This window comes from Zophobas morio, unplaced genomic scaffold (genome assembly GCF_036711695.1).
Source record: "Zophobas morio isolate AGI-343-1 ecotype UQ-CSIRO unplaced genomic scaffold, CSIRO_AGI_Zmor_V1 ptg000021l, whole genome shotgun sequence".
NCBI lineage: Eukaryota > Metazoa > Arthropoda > Insecta > Coleoptera > Tenebrionidae > Zophobas > Zophobas morio.
In genome coordinates this window covers 4,848,891-4,864,972 of record NW_026972126.1, presented here as the reverse complement: position 1 = coordinate 4,864,972, position 16,082 = coordinate 4,848,891, and the positions used below count along the sequence as shown (strand labels likewise).

The following is a 16,082-nucleotide window of genomic DNA, read 5'->3' as shown; positions in this document are numbered from 1 at the left end:
TCATTTGCAAGAGATTAGGTAAGTAATAAACGCGTCACATCTGAAATATTGTATTTTAATAAGAAAAAAAACGTCAAGATCATAAATCTGGAAAAAAATGGGAATTAAACAAAATTTTCCAAAAAAAAAATGATCATGATACTTCAAGGACGTCAATAACGGGTATTTCACTCAAGAATCTAAGACTGTTACCATTCTTCTGGGCATGTCATGATTTAAATTGTCTATTTTTTCTTGTGGGATATTGTAGGACATACGTATTCCTCCCATTCCTCTAAAAGCACATCTAACGTGCGGGGTGCGTAAATATTGCCCCTTAGGTCCCGGCCCTGTGAAGGGCCTGTTCGGAGATGAAAAGGATAACACATAATAAAAATAAAATTAGGACGGTGACAGAGCTTAATCAAGACAACGAGATAATGGCTTAAAGCAACTTATTCTTTACAAAGACTAAAAAGATTGTGCTTGGTTAAAGAGAACAATAAATATACGAGGAGATATTGTGATTAGTGATAACCCAAACATTCTGCCAAAATTTATAACAATATATAAACAATCCTATGAATGAAAGGAAAATTATCACTCTGGACTTGGACCGAGCTCCGCTGTCGCCACTCAAATTAAGTAAAGCAAAATTAATGAATATGGACTAGGTATATACATATATAAAACACATGTTAAATATGGTCGAAAACACAAAATGTCGTTCGGTACACACGTCGCTTTGAGAGGCGTATCCGAGTATAAAGGTTCCAAAATTGAAGTCATAGAATACATAAAACAACACAAAATCAGCATAAAATCCCGTTTTCCTCTTCCAAATCACGACGACATTTACTTCACTGGTAATTTTCAAAGAGAGTCAATGCTCCAGATTAAATCGTGAATACTATTTAATACCAACTACGATTTTAAAATTTCCAAATGAGAATTTATTCAATTTAAATAGTTAGGAAAAACCATCCATCCCTTAGACATTTCACACGTTAAAATATTACCTCTTTCAACACAATAAAATTGCTTATTTTTTCGGTGTCATACAAGAAAAATAAAATGTATAATTTCGGAAGATTGCCTGAAATAAAATAACAATTTTTTATGATTGTTAAACTGTGTTAGAACCAGGAACGGTTAAAAATTCTAACATAAACGGTGAATTTACAATTAATCAACAAATTCACACCATATGGTAAGAACATGGTCAAAAATTCACACATTTCCTCGTCGCCGTCGGTTTAAACAAAAGCTATTTTATGAAACTACCAAATCAATCTGATTAATTTTAAAAGAATTCGAGCTGAATTGAAGCGTGACATTAAACTATCGTATGCCAATTATATTCACAATTTGGAAATTAATATTAACTCGGATCCTCGCAAGTTTTGGGCTCATGTCAATAATATTAAAAAACGTTCGGGGATTCCTTCTCAAATGAGCTATCTAAACACATCTCTGTTGAATCCTCAAGACATTGTAAACGCCTTCGCCGAACACTTTAGTGACAGTTATTCTAATCTAGCACATGTTGATTTTAATAGTCTTGACGAAGATCTCAGCAATATTCCAGTTTTTGTCTCTGTTATTGATGAATCCGATGTATTAGAAGCATTGAAAAACATTAAGTCTAATTCTACGTGCGGTCATGACGATATTCCGGGTTTTCTTCTTTCAGACTGTGCTACTGCATTTTCTCGGCCTTTGACCATTCTATTTAATTTAATACTCAAATCTTCCTCCTTTCCTAATTTCTGGAAACTTTCTTTAATTACACCCATTTTTAAAAAAGGCAATACTCAATTGATTATAAATTATCGTCCTATCTCTTTACTCTGTAATTTTTCCAAAGTCTTCGAGTCTATTCTTCATAAATTCATACAATTTCAAGTACGCAATCGTTTATCGCACACGCAACATGGTTTTATTAATGGCCGCTCTACAGTCACCAACTTGTGCTGTTTTACTCAATTTGTATCTGATAGCTTTGATGCTAAACGACAGGTGGATGTGGTGTACACCGACTTTTCTAAGGCCTTCGACCAGCTTAATCATAATATTTTACTGTCCAAATTAAGTAGCATCGGTTTTTCTGCAAATTTAATTAAGCTTTTTAGGTCGTATTTGTCCGGTAGATCTCAGCGTGTGACATTTCATGGTTTTGAATCCGATCGAATTATTGTTACTTCTGGCGTTCCGCAAGGTTCTATTCTCGGACCATTACTTTTTGCAATCTTTATTAATGATATTACCAAAAATCTGAGTTCAAACGTGTTGATGTATGCAGATGATTTAAAGATTTTCCGACGCATTAATAACTTCGAAGACTGCCTAGAACTTCAAGATGATATCGACAAATTTCAAAATTGGAGTATATACAATCTCCTTCCCGTAAACGCTAGAAAATGTTACGTTATGTCCTTGACCAATAAAACTTCTAAAGTTTTGTATTTATACTCGATGTTTTCTTCCAGTTTGTCTCGAGTTGATTCATTTAAAGACCTTGGTGTCACGTTTGACTCTTCACTTTCATTTGCCCCACACGTTTCCTTTATAGTGTCTGAAGCCGTTAAATGTCTGGGGTTCATTATAAGATCTAGTGGTTGTTTCAGTAATGGTACTACTTTAAAAAGACTTTATGTTGCCTTCGTCAGATCTAAATTGGAATATGCTAGTGTGGTTTGGGCCCCCGCAACTCAAATTCATATCCAGGCACTTGAAAAAATTCAAAGAAGATTCTTGAAATTTGTATCCTTCAAATTAGATGGCGTTTACCCACCCAGAGGAATTCCGCAAAATGTTCTTCTTGAAAGATTCGGCCTCATCGATCTGGATAGAAGACGCACTAACGCGTCTTTGTGTTTCTTAAAGAAAATTTTTAATCATCAAATTGACTGTCCTCAACTCCTTAGCCAACTTTACATCAGCATACCAAGACCATCCTTTCGTCCTGAGAATTATCAATTTTTCTATCTTCCAACGCCACGTATTGACATCCAGAAAAACTCACCGTTATACCGGATGTGCGCTAACTATAACGAGCATAACGATTCCTTCAGATTGTGTTAAACAAACCTATCTTCTATGAGAAGCAGTGGTAATTGTTGCCGCCTGTAATTTAGGTAACTATTTTTTTTTTTTTTTCTTTTTCAATCTGTACTAGTTGGTCTGTAATTGGGCTTCAAGTCTGTTGACCAACTTCATTCAAAGTGTTTGGACGTAAATTCCTGGTTATTCACAGAGCCGAGCTCCAATGTCGCGCGCGAGGAGCCGGTCAAATTTGTTTCCAGCCTCGGCTGTGAAAGTGTGTCGCTTAAGTCAATAATAATAATAATAATAATAATAGCCATGACGATATACAACGCTCTAGGCCCGTGCCATTATTACACATCTTAGCAGGTGAAGGGGGTACACCGGCCTAAGAGTTTAATGGCTTTATAGTGATTCTACTCATATTCAGATGGCGATGAAGTTGGTAAGTCAGAAATGGCATAACACAATTTGTGTGTGTCTCAGCTAGTCTCTTAGGCCCGAATATTCTCTAGCCCCGTGGAACGTTTATGTGTTATCCTGACTGTGTTGAAAAATTTACCAGGATGTCTACTTGGACATTGACAACTCCACCATCATATTATAATTAACATTTATACAAAATATTGTAAACATGAAAGCTTGAATAAATCTATTTGATTTAAAATTCGGAAATTGATATGTTTTCATGTAATTAAACGAAAAATTGAGCAAGGTTGGTTGCATACTACATTCGCAATGATTTGCAACACTTACAACAGAACACAGCGGCTTTACAATTAAGCTTTCATCTTGAGAACAGCAATGCAAATCTTAAGTTTTATATTTTCGTTTATTTAGTCTCGAATTCAACGGTTTTGCAATTCTGCATTCCTGTTTGCAGAAAGCAATTACTTGCACGTTTGTGTTTACTCTCGAGTTAAAAATACGAGCTGTGAATTTAAGACATTTTTTATTATATTATAAAATTTAATACAATATTAACATGTAAAGTCAGTGTTTAAAATTACAAAAATATCAAAAATTATCACAACTTGTAAACAAAACAAAAAAAAAAACAAAAGAGACAGCTGATCCACTAGTTTCATCTTCGCTTAGTTCTCTGATACTGGATCCAGTTGTACACGTCTCGACCACTGCGATCAGAGAAGAGCTGGTTCGTTTCAACAAATTCTGCACACAGCTTCGGTGGTGCCAAATGACCCCTGGATATGTATTGCGAAAAATGTCTCTGCATTAAAGACATTTGCTCTGAGGTGAATGGTTTCTTTCCTCTTCTCTTTACAGGAGTTATTTGCAATTTCTGCTTTATCTCCGCGATTGTCGTTTTTCTTGGTGATTTCTGCGATTTTGGTGACTTCGTGTTCAAAGTTCCCCTGTGACTCGATATTTTTTTCTTTGGTGTTTCAATCCTCCGGTCTTCAGTACTGGCTCTCGCTATAAAAAATATCAGCAATGATATACAATTTTCTAGACTTTTCAGCATACGTACCCCCTACTTTTTCAGAAAGCGCTTCTTGTGTAGTATGTGTAACTTTGTCACACTTTCGACGATCCGAAGGCACTTCAGTAATATTGTCTGTAGTATAACATTCTATCACACCTGATTGTGAGACTTGAGTGTCTGTTGATACCTCCTGCATGAGGTTCGTTTCCATTCTGTTGATTGTACTTTCTGTTGAACAGGTAGTTTCAAACGAATCCAAACTGAGATTGTCTCCTAATAATTCTTCAGAGGTAATATGATCGTCTAACGCCGGATCCTCTTCAGGTACTGGTAAATCTTGTGCAATAGTGAGTATTTCGTCGAGACTTTTACCTCTGTATGAAAAGAGTTCTTCTCCATCTACGATAGTCAAAAATTTTGCCCACCCTGTTAGTTGAAATAAAAGTTCGTCTTGTCGATATACTTGTTCATGGACTTTCTGACTATGACCCATCAATTTTGCAATCTGACCGATTTCATTGTCATTCATTGTTAACAATTGGGAAAGGGTTGCGACTTGTTTTCTTAAATAAGTGGAACGTAAAAGATGCGGTTCTTCAGCACCACATTTCTCTGAGTAATCTCTTAAAACAACTGAAGCATCGATAAACATCGCTCTCGTAGGTATACCAAAAAGGTAATTGTTTGAATAGGGAACACCAGCTTCTTTTCGATATTGGAGAAACATATCTAGATACCTACAACACAATCAAAAATCTTTTAAAAAGTAGAAAAATCAAAGTACTCATTTACCTGCATTGATTTTCGTCCAACAGCACATGTAATATATGTAGACGCTTTCCAATCAAAGTCATAACTTTGTATTTATTCGCTAACTCCCGTTGATACATTGGAAGGGATTGAAGTATTTCATCATCAAGTTCGATTTTTTTGTTATACAATTCCAACGACATACTTGCAACTTCACTGACTCTACGTCTATTGTACACAATAACTCTTGCCAACGCAGCCTTTCCTAATTTTAGCCATGTGTCGAAATCGAAACCGTCCTGTAACCGTTGATACGCCTGCTCCGCTTCAGAAACTATCAATGTGGAAAATAATTTAACGTCCTTTGCCTTTGGTAAATTATGTAATTTGGCTGCTTTTCTTTGCAAGCTGGTTCGACCAGCTGACCTGCCAACATAGATTCCATAGTTTTTATCATGGAGTTTTGAAATTGTCGAAACGGCCACGCTCTTCACATTGTGTGGGAAGATTATGAGTTAAATAATCAACGTTAAGTGCGTCTAAAAGAAATGTAATACTCGATCGTAAAGCTTTTGCCAGACTTGGCTTTCCAAACTCGCCTGTTTCCTTGTCAAGTGAACACAAATTGAAAACTCCCTCTAGTAAGGCATCATAACCTCCATAGAGTATCAGATCTTCAAAATCCAGAATGGAGGGGTTTATGTCTTTAACATCTAAAATCAATCGTGCCATTCTACGCAAATGTTGGCGATCGTTCTTTAATGCGCTGTATGAACCACGATGCATTAAGGAATATCTTTCAGCAACAAGTTTCAAACATTTATCTTCTAATATCTCGTGTAGAATTAGCCCAACTTGAACAGGCTCTAAGAAAGCGAGAAAAAGTTTCTGACTGAAAGAATTCGCTGTAAATTCCTTCTGGATAATCTTAAAGCGAGCTTCTTTAAGCACATTTCTTCTATTTGGTGGCCGTCCAGTACATTTGCGTTCATGTCGAGCAAAGTTTCTGGTCATTATTTCACCAAAACAATTTGGGCAAGTAATTAAATTGGAGGCTTGTCCTGTCACTACTCTCCTTATAGCAATTTTTTCCTCACAGGTGGCATTTTTGTTAAAATTATAATCACCCTTTCGCCTGATCTCTCGTAACGCAGCATTCCGTTCCACACTATTAGCTTTCATAGTCATAATATTTTTCACTTCTTCCTGATCTTTGTGTTTTCGAAGAATATGTATGTGAAGACATTTCAACAAAAAACTGTTCACAGAAATAACAACAATGGCGTTTTCCTTTGGTTTTTGACGTTAATGGGTTTACTAGGGCAGAAGAACCACAATCCATAATTAACGGTGTTATGAACTTACGTTCCTCTTCAATCGGCAGTTCCTCCCCTATTAATTTTCCGACGGGGAGACAGTAACGAACTTTCACTTGGATTTCACGTTCGCCAAAATTTCTAGACAGCAGCACAAGTGTTCTGTTTTTGTCGGAAAGTTTATTACCTACAACAAAAATTAAACTTCGATTTGCATTTTTTTGTTACTATACATACATTTATGGTCTGTCGCGGGCAAACCAGAATACAAAAATCCGCTGATGGTATTGTCATCTCCACTGCAAGCATCACAAACGTAATGCCCTTCATGTAAAACGGTGTGTATCTTCATTGAAACGAAACATTTCTTTATATAAATGGTCAAATGAGCGGAAATCCTGCAGTTTGATTCTTCAACAGGCGAAACCAATGGCGTAAACATCAAGTCAAAGTCTTCATTGCGGTTCGAGGTAGTGGGCATTGAAGAACTACTTGAACTTTGTCCTTCTATAAATATTTGAAAAATTATTAGAACATTATAAACGACTAATATTAGGTATAACGTAAGTTGTAAAAATCTCTACAGATGAGAGTAACTTACTTTTCAAATGGCATTGCATACATTATTTATTGGGTTGTTCCAGAGAATTATACAGGGTTAGTATAAAGTCCCGAAACGTTTGAATAACTTTGTTATTTGAAAAGTTTTTTTTTCTGAAATTTGCTTTGGATGTATAATTAAACATGGCAACTTTAATGGAACACCCAGATGTTGTTTCACTAGAAATAAACAAGTTGATAATTTCTGAAATTAGTTTTTTATTCTGCATCAGAAAATGCCAAAAAAACCTGTATGTTGTAATCAATGCAATCAATGTTGTAGGTATATATCCAAAAAAAATTTCAGCAAAAAACTTTTCAAATAAAGTTATTCGCCCGTTCCGGGACTTTATACTAACCCTGTATATTAAAATATACTACATTTAGGTATCAGGCATAGCTAGAAAAAATTTTTCTAGTTATTTAAAAAAAAAAGTTTTGGTATGCCAAAAGTCTTATTTGCAACTTACATAACACCCGATTGGTGGTTTGGAGTTTAACATTTGAGTTAAGAAAAGATTTTTCAGATGGACGAATAAAAATATGTGATGGATGTGTGTAAGTTGTTTGTTTTCAAAAATGTGTAATATTGGTTTATGTTTATGCACGAAAGTATATTGGAAATAGCATATGTATAATGTATAGGTAATTAGTGTTACATGTGTTATGTAAGTTACGTTTATTATGTTAAGTTAGGTACTAATCATTTTTATAGCATCTTTGGAAATGTTAGCAAGAAAGCTAACGAAAAAAAATTGACATTTTAATAAAATTGATCAGAATCCGAGAAAATAGAAACCTGAGTTTAAGACAAGAGTAAAAAAATCTAAGTCGGCCATTAAAAAGACGTTTTGGATTTTTTTTACAAAAAGCCTGAATATTTCGTAATTATAATTACTTAATGAAATACCTACCTCCTTCAAACAATCTTTTCTTGCAAGTCTGTAACTGAGACTTCGTGTGCTCAGATGTTTCGCCATTTTCATCGCTTTCTTCTGACACTTCAGAAGTTGGCTCATATTCTTCGTCGGTAGCATTACTTTGGAAAGGTTCTTCGTCGCTGTCACTTATCTCGTATCGGCTGCAGGGTACGTATTCGAAAACGATCTCTTCTATTGGTCGCACCAAATCAACTTGCCAACATTCTGTGTCCTCTAAATGTTGTTTTGCCAATTTCAAAACATTCAGATCTATAGAAGAAGATTGACATGAAATAGATTGATTATAAAGAGTAGAAATGAGTTACCTGAACTACTCATTATAACATTGTCCAGCATCCTTTTTTTGAGTGTTTTATGCCATATTTGAAAGATTTTAGGAGTTCCCTCTGAATATGTCAGGTGATGGGTAAGACGTTTTTTTTTTCTGAAAAATAAGTGATGAACTCGTTAAGACCATAACACAAACACTGGTTCTAAAATTTCTTGGGCGAAACGAAAAAGAAAAAATGCGAAAACATGACAATTTTTTGCTTTGAGCCAGATACACCTTGCCACATATTGGTGTATCGAACTTTTGAAATATCGTGTTTTAATTTTTTTGTTTTGAAGCAAGAAAACAAAATTCCCGTTTTGTTTCTATTTTGAAACCGGAAAACGGGTTTTTCCTGCTTGTTAAGTATTTTTGTTTGAAGCGAATAATTACATAATTATAAGTACCAAATGAAGTTCCAAGATTCCACTACTGATCACAAGCTAAATTTCTAACAATTTTCTACGAAAGCAAAAAGCGAAACTACTTACCAATGCAATCTTTTGACTTCAGTCATTGAAGCGCACAAGGGATCAGGGCAGAAATATAAAACTGTGTCGTCCTCTTCTAAGACCACCACTCTGGCATGAGATAAGCATTGTTCACAAATAACATGCCCGCATGTGACTAAGTAGAAAGACTTACTGGGCAACAATGGCAATCTACAGGAGTGGCATACAATTTTTCCTAATAAAAAAAAGTGAAAAATAAAATGTCAAACACATTTTGTCATAACATACTCATGAGGGGCAACGGATAGTTTTCTTGAGGCTTACAGACTACACATGTTTTTCTTATACAAGTTTCTGTTCTTGTGAGCTCCCTTGTACACATATGATTCTGGATATCTGCTTTATAACTATTTGTTATAACATAGGCTAGCCGACGCAGTTCGATATTAATATTTTGTGAAAAAGGCATCTCCTCACTTTCAACCTGCTCTATTTCCTGCGGAGTTAAATTATGTACCATGATGCACTTTAAACTGCCCAAACATTGGATCTTGTTACATATAATAAATTCATGGCGGTATTTGCACTGAACCCTTCTACATCTCTTCATTAAGAACTCTCTGCAGGGAGTGGGTGTTAAAATTCTAAAAACGAGATCATATAGCACATAAAATTTCAGCGGATCGAACCGATGAGCTACTGAAGCTGATCGATTAAATTGGAGTCAAAGACGAAAAATTAAAAAAAAAAGTACCAATAAAAGAAAGTGGACAACTTCCCTCCTCTATTTGGCCTCTGCATACAGGGCATTGAGGCATATCACGTGCAATCAATTCTCTTAAACAACCTTCGCAAGTACTATGCATACAAGGGTTCAAAATGCACCAAGAGGTCATGCTTATTTCGGAGAAACAGACTGGACAAATAAACTTATCATTTTCTTGTTCCTCTATTGTCCTATGAGTAAATTTGCATTTGCTTCCGTATTTACAGTTGCCGAATTGTTTAAATTCTTGACAAATGCCCGAAATTTGTAATGTTCTCAACGTCTCGTACCTCATGGTGTCGCTTTGATATAGCGTTTCTCTGTACTGGATTTCATCTTTTGAGGACACATGAAGGTATCGACAGTACTCTCTATGACATCTCTCCATTTGAAAGTCCCGACAGAACTTATAGGGATGCTTTAAATTGCACATCGGATCTTTACATTCCCCCTTCGAGAATTTCGTACAATAACTACGACAAAAATAAATACTGAAACTTTGACTTGAAGTGTTGCACTTTAATCAAAATATAATCTAGTGTTGAAAAATTGTGACTTCAAAGAGATTAATTAAAAACTGTTTTCAGGGAACAATTTGAATATACACCGTTTTTTTCGGAGTTGCGTATTTTTTACTTTTATACAGGATGGCAGGTTTGAATTGCCAAACGTTAACGCAAGCTGTATCACTTCAAATCAAGCAAGAAATCATCCTTAAGAAGTTGGGGTCGCAAATGTGCTGTTATCGACCTTGCCAATTTTGCCGTTAGTACTCTTTCTGACCCTGCGTTAATAGATCCTCAAAAGCGTATTTTAATTCGGATTGGAGCAAACTATGGCCCCAACTTCTTAATAATTGTTGGTTTGTTTTGACGTGATAATGCAGCTTGTGTTATCGTTTGACACTTTGTATAACATAAAATTGTAAGTGAATTATTTTAAAATGAAATCAAAACATGCATGTTGAACTTACTATTTCTAAATTTCACGTAAACAATACGTTACTGTACTTTTTATCTTCTGTTAATGGGAAGAATATATCCAATAATTACAAAATTAAAAAAATGCTGATATGTACTTATCATTTTTGTTATTTTTTTGTTCTATATCGCTGCTTTTCTAAATGTGCATGTCCAGAGTTTCCCTCACTTTCAGAGTATTCTAATTTTTTTATTATTACCTATTCGTAGTTTTTTCAAAATACTTTGTAATGAGATATTACAAATTTCGCAGGGCGAGTCATTTACCGCGCGTTCCTTGATGTTTCATCAATTATTAGAAATGATAATTTATTTTTGAAATTCCGATGCCACGTTGGCACGCTATTCCAATTTTCTTCAATTTTTTTGGGAATGAAAGTATTCACAAATAAAATCGCAGCAGGGTTATTTTTTAAATTTGTGTAACAAGATTTTGTGGAAAGACGCGCTTTGTTGTGGTATAAATAAAATTAAATCTTCATGTACATAATGTTTATCAAAAAAATAAGTATTACAATTTTCAAATAACGATATTCCAATTTTTTCAAATACAACATCATGTATTTTATTATCGCATCTCATTCTATTTTTTGTTTTCTTCCCCATTTGTTAAGTATTTTCTATATTTAAAGTTGAGAGTTCCTATGTTTTTTTTTTACTTTTTTAAGAGACATTGACATATTGAAAAAATGAGCACAAAATTAGAATAAGATATCGTAATAAAACACTGTGTGCTAATGGAAAAATATAAATATCCATATTTGTAAATTGTATTAAACTATCAGAACTTTTTTAAACAATGAGTATTTTAAAATTTGATTTAATTGGTACGACAACAAAGTGCCAAATATTGTAACACACAATTTGCGATTTTTTTGATAACTCTTTCATTGTCGAAAGAATTAAAAAAAAAGGAATAACGTGGCAACCTCGCAATCGATTTTAAATGATAAATTATGCTTATAAAAACCAGGAAATGGCTAGTAAATGTAGAAATATATGGGCGTTTCATTAAAAAAAAAAAAAACAAGCAGTGTCCCAACCCTAATAAACTGAAGATTCTGAGTTAAATAAAAATAATTTTAGCATACAGCCCTCAAAGTATCGTAAATTTTGGTGCTTGACTTTTTTTCTAACAATTTATGAGTTATCGATGACCGCGTGTTTTGTGACTCACCCTGTATAATGATATGAAATTTTTGCGATAAAATTCAGGTCTGTTAGAAGAAGAAAGAAAGCAAGCCAATACAACTAGATTTTAATAACTACCCAAGCTCTAATCTACTCCCACTACTAGCACTATTAACATATACTCTTTTCTACTGTGTTGTTAAATAACTGCGTAACACATTAGACAAATTTGTTGATTAATTGAAGCCAATGGACTTAAAATATATTCAAATTGATAGCAGGGCGTTCCGATTTTATTGTTCTGTTGTATAACTGACGCGAAGTAGTTTTTATCATTTGCGAAAGTTGCAGACTCGATATTGTCCCTAGACCAGGGTTGGCCTGACTTTTTGATTTAAATCGTAATTTAAACCAAGTATTTTTTTTTAATCATTGATTTAAATCATTCTTGATTTTTTAAATTTTCTTTTTGAATTACGAGCATATAATGCATGTTACAGTCTTTTAAATGCAATTTAATTCAATAAGGGTACTACCTGAGTGCCGCCGCAATTTACGTAGATTTTTCCGGGACACCACGAAGGCGAAAGATCCGTTACAATTTACAAGTACAATCCAATTCTCCTAACTTTGGCAGTGTCGTAAATTAATAGCAAAAAACAAGCATCTGGCATGTTTACGTTTACGTCTACAATGGATGCAGACCCTTTCAAGCTTTCAATAAAAGAAACTGACAATGGTTTTACGACACTTTCCCAAAATTAATAGAATTAGACTCTTGGAACGTAAAGTATTTATTTCGTCAGCTGCAGTTTACATTTGCCGATAGAGGCACGATTCAAACTAGGCAGAGCCGCATTTGTGAATGTATGAAAATACCTAGAAAATGAAAATTACAACAACTACTAAAATATAGCTTTTAAAAACTGAATAAAAATAATTAAAAGTTAAAATTTAGTTACATAACTTTTAATTTTTGTCTCACTACTTTTGAAGTTTGAATTACTGTGGGTAACCGAAAAACTAAAAAAATCAAAGAAAAATTAAAAACATTAAAAAAAACAAAAAAAATGTAATTTAAAAACTAATCATTGATTTTTGATTTTTTTTTTAATCCGATTTTTTCCAACCCTGACATAGACATATATGTATTTATAAAAATTTAGCAAACTAGCATTAGCATTTTTATTGTTTTACTCTTAGAAAGCCATTTTTGTGAAAAATTTTGTTTTTGTCGTAGAAGCTTATCGATTGAAATCAAACTGTATCACTACAAGAGCAGCATAAAAATGCAAGTACTAAAAACAATCTACAACATTTTTCAACTTTCGTATTCCTTATGGGCAGCATATGTTTTTAAACTTTAACAAAAGCAATAGTAAGTTAAAAATTTGAAAAAGAAAAAAATACCAGGCTACGGCAAAAACGTTGAAACAAGATCAATTTAATAACACTAACAGAAAGATCGCTAAGAAATAAATATCTGAATTTTTATGATAACGGAACTTTAATGTTGTTTTAGATGTAATTTTTTTCAAGTCTGAGGTCATTGATAAATGAGCTTTTTTTCTTGATTACCAATATGGATCAACCACATAATTTAACAGTATTTCTAACTGAATTCAAAAAGATGGCACACTGAAATACATTTACTTTTAAATATGAAAGTATTCTCTATTCAGGCCCTTATTTTACGCCACCCGACTCTACGACTACTTTTGCGTTAAAATTAAGTTTTTGATTTTTTTTATAATTACTTTGTGTGGTTAATGGCGGTCGTCATTCAACAAATACATCGGACTAATGATACACAACTAAAATGTATAAAAATCTAAGTGAAAAAATGACCACCAAACCACTGTGGCCGGAACACCCCTAGCGTTATCTGCACAACACGTTTTGTTCAACAATTTAAGCCAAAGTATAGAATCACCAGAAATTATTGTTATTGAAGTGCGTAATAAAAAAAATTATTCACCTACCTTTCTCTAGAACGACCTAGGCCAGAACTTCCTGCTTCCGAGTCACACATATTGTGATAAAATTCACTTTTTTTACGTAACAACGATGGCAGAATAAACAACGATGGCAGAATAAACAACGATGGCAGAATAAACAACGATGGCAGAATAAACAACGATGGCAGAATAAACAACGATGGCACAATAAACAACAATAGCGTGATAACAACAACAGCGGCTACATTCGACTCTTCGTTACAACTACAAATTGGAGACTGACGGGACGCGGTGGTAGGCTGGTAGGTTGGCGGCAAGTGCAGTAGACAGTATTGCACAATGTTATTACACTTGCTACAGATTTCCAAGGTCAACGAGACAACGCTGGATGCATCAGATGCAGATGCATCGTTCCCTAATTTGATTTAAATGTTTGCAGTAAAATAACGATGAGTAACATTTTCATGCTGGCATATAACGCAGACAAATAAACTTTAAAATTATTCAATACGCTACGATACTGCTATCAATGGTTACCTATTTATCAGTAAAAAATTAGAAATTTGTCATTCTCGTTAATATTTTGAGCCTCAATAAAGTGGCAACAGCGCTGAAAATTTCAATTCAAGTCAATTTTTAATTAAAAAAGCGATATTCTGTTTAACATTAAAATAACAGAGACGTTAATCTCTTACTATCTTATTTGTAAATATGCAAATTAAGTTTCGCATTGCTGTTCGCAATATGAATGGAAAATTGCAACACCGTTTTGGTAATACCAAACGAGAATTCTAATAATATAACCTATAAATTTTTGACTTTATTTCTGCTTTCAGGACTAAGAGACTTCTCTTAGCGGTGTTACGGGGATAAGCACGTTATGATACGATTTCACCTTTGATGCCTAAATAATTATTACTTAACAAGATATTCCGCTTCCTTTTAGGGATGAATATTAAATTTTGATTTGGAACTTTTGAAAGTCAAGTTCTTACTGAAAATTCTATTTTTATGAATCATTACAAAAAAATTGTTACAAAACAACGAAAGCGGCTTCATAAATTTACGTATCTATTCTAGAAATTGGTATATTCAGAAAAATGCAGTTTGTTGAGTTAACTATTAAAATTTTGGTAATGACGGAACGCGTCCTATGAAAAAAAATGCTTCTTTAATTTCAAAACGTGTATTTAACTCGAGAGTAAATAAACGTAAAGATAAATATGCAACTTAAGTTTAGCATAGCTGTTCGCTTCATGAATGCAAAATTGCAACACCCTTTTGGCAATACAAACAGAAATGCTAATAACATAACTTCAAAATTTTTGGCCCAATTTACGTTTTCGATCCAAATAGCCGTCTCTTATCGTATGAGGATCGCGGAAATAAAGCACCTTAAGCAAATTTATAGACGTTTACGAATAAATGATTATTTAATCACACATTCCGTTTTTACATTCTGACTGTTAGACAGATTTTGAAAACTCTGAATATAGCTGCTAATATAAGTTAGTATAAATTTTGGACGCTGTGACTTACAAACGATGAACGCCGTACTTTATACATTCTGATTTATAACCAACGCGCGGAGTTGTGTTTCATACGCTCGATCCAGTGCTGTCGCGGCGATAGTTTGATTACAAATATATTTTTCTTTTGGACTACATCAACATAATATAACATTTTGGAGACCACAAATGTGTGGTCCTGTGTTTGAAAAATTAAAAATTGCATCGAGTATTTTTATTTGAAGTAATATAGTAATCAGTGTTGGGGACAGATACTTTTAAAAGTATCTAGATACAGATACAGATATATGGAAGATAAAAGTATCTAGATACAGATTGTTTTCGACTTTTTCGAAATGTATCTAGATACAAGATACAAGAAAACAGATACTTTTTGAAACTTTGGCGAATAAAATAACTGAAAACTTTTTATGTATTTTTTTATGTATTGTTTAATGAATTTTTTAAAATTAACAACATTTCAAAAGTATTATCACCTAAATTATTTCTTCGTGGTGTCAGAATTTGGTTTCCAGTACTAAACACCCGTTCCACAGGTGCAGAAGAAGGGATTGTGGTATTAAATTTAAAAAATAAACATTTTACAGTTGCATAGTTATGCAAGACTGAAAAATCTTTTCTTTTTTCCTGCAAATAGGCCATCGCTTCGCTATTCGCCAAATTTTGTACCGCTTCCTCGGATACGTAATTGCGAATAATATGATTCTTACATTCAATCTTTTGAATATGAAATTATGAACCATGCAGATGATATATATTAATTAATGACACTGATGACAGTAATTTATTGTAGACACTACTGTTTCCGTCGGATATTATTTTGCCATAAATTAGACCATACATACATAATTTCCTAAACCCTTCTAAAACAACGTCCA

General features: G+C 33.7%; 2 protein-coding genes and 1 long non-coding RNA gene across 6 annotated transcripts; 1 reads left to right on the top strand and 2 right to left on the bottom strand.

Annotated features, from left to right (window-relative positions):
• The first annotated feature begins 3,395 nt into the window (after positions 1 to 3,395).
• LOC135133383 (uncharacterized) lies at positions 3,396 to 3,699 on the top strand. Its single transcript, XR_010281171.1, has 2 exons — positions 3,396 to 3,469; positions 3,523 to 3,699. It is a non-coding gene; the product is annotated as an uncharacterized LOC135133383 (long non-coding RNA).
• Positions 3,700 to 3,959: 260 nt separating this feature from the next.
• LOC135133381 (uncharacterized) lies at positions 3,960 to 6,383 on the bottom strand. Of its 2 annotated transcripts, none has more exons than XM_064061780.1 (3): positions 5,264 to 6,383; positions 4,517 to 5,208; positions 3,960 to 4,461 (listed from the first exon to the last, which is right to left on the bottom strand). In XM_064061780.1, exons 1-3 carry the CDS (start codon positions 5,422 to 5,424, stop codon positions 4,109 to 4,111), a joined length of 1,206 nt encoding a protein of 401 aa, XP_063917850.1. In that variant the 5' UTR covers positions 5,425 to 6,383; the 3' UTR covers positions 3,960 to 4,108. The 2 variants fall into 2 exon arrangements, with proteins under 2 accessions (XP_063917850.1, XP_063917851.1); XM_064061781.1 differs by having other exon boundaries at positions 4,517 to 5,227; positions 5,264 to 5,340.
• LOC135133382 (uncharacterized) lies at positions 5,697 to 14,004 on the bottom strand. 3 transcript variants are annotated; one of them, XM_064061783.1, is made up of 8 exons: positions 13,700 to 14,004; positions 9,595 to 10,079; positions 9,129 to 9,484; positions 8,880 to 9,075; positions 8,384 to 8,502; positions 8,052 to 8,327; positions 6,775 to 7,044; positions 5,697 to 6,724 (listed from the first exon to the last, which is right to left on the bottom strand). In XM_064061783.1, exons 5-8 carry the CDS (start codon positions 8,412 to 8,414, stop codon positions 6,393 to 6,395), a joined length of 909 nt encoding a protein of 302 aa, XP_063917853.1. In that variant the 5' UTR covers positions 8,415 to 8,502; positions 8,880 to 9,075; positions 9,129 to 9,484; positions 9,595 to 10,079; positions 13,700 to 14,004; the 3' UTR covers positions 5,697 to 6,392. The 3 variants fall into 3 exon arrangements, with proteins under 3 accessions (XP_063917853.1, XP_063917852.1, XP_063917854.1); XM_064061782.1 differs by having other exon boundaries at positions 9,129 to 10,079; XM_064061784.1 differs by lacking the exon at positions 9,595 to 10,079.
• Between the last annotated feature and the right edge of the window lie 2,078 nt (positions 14,005 to 16,082).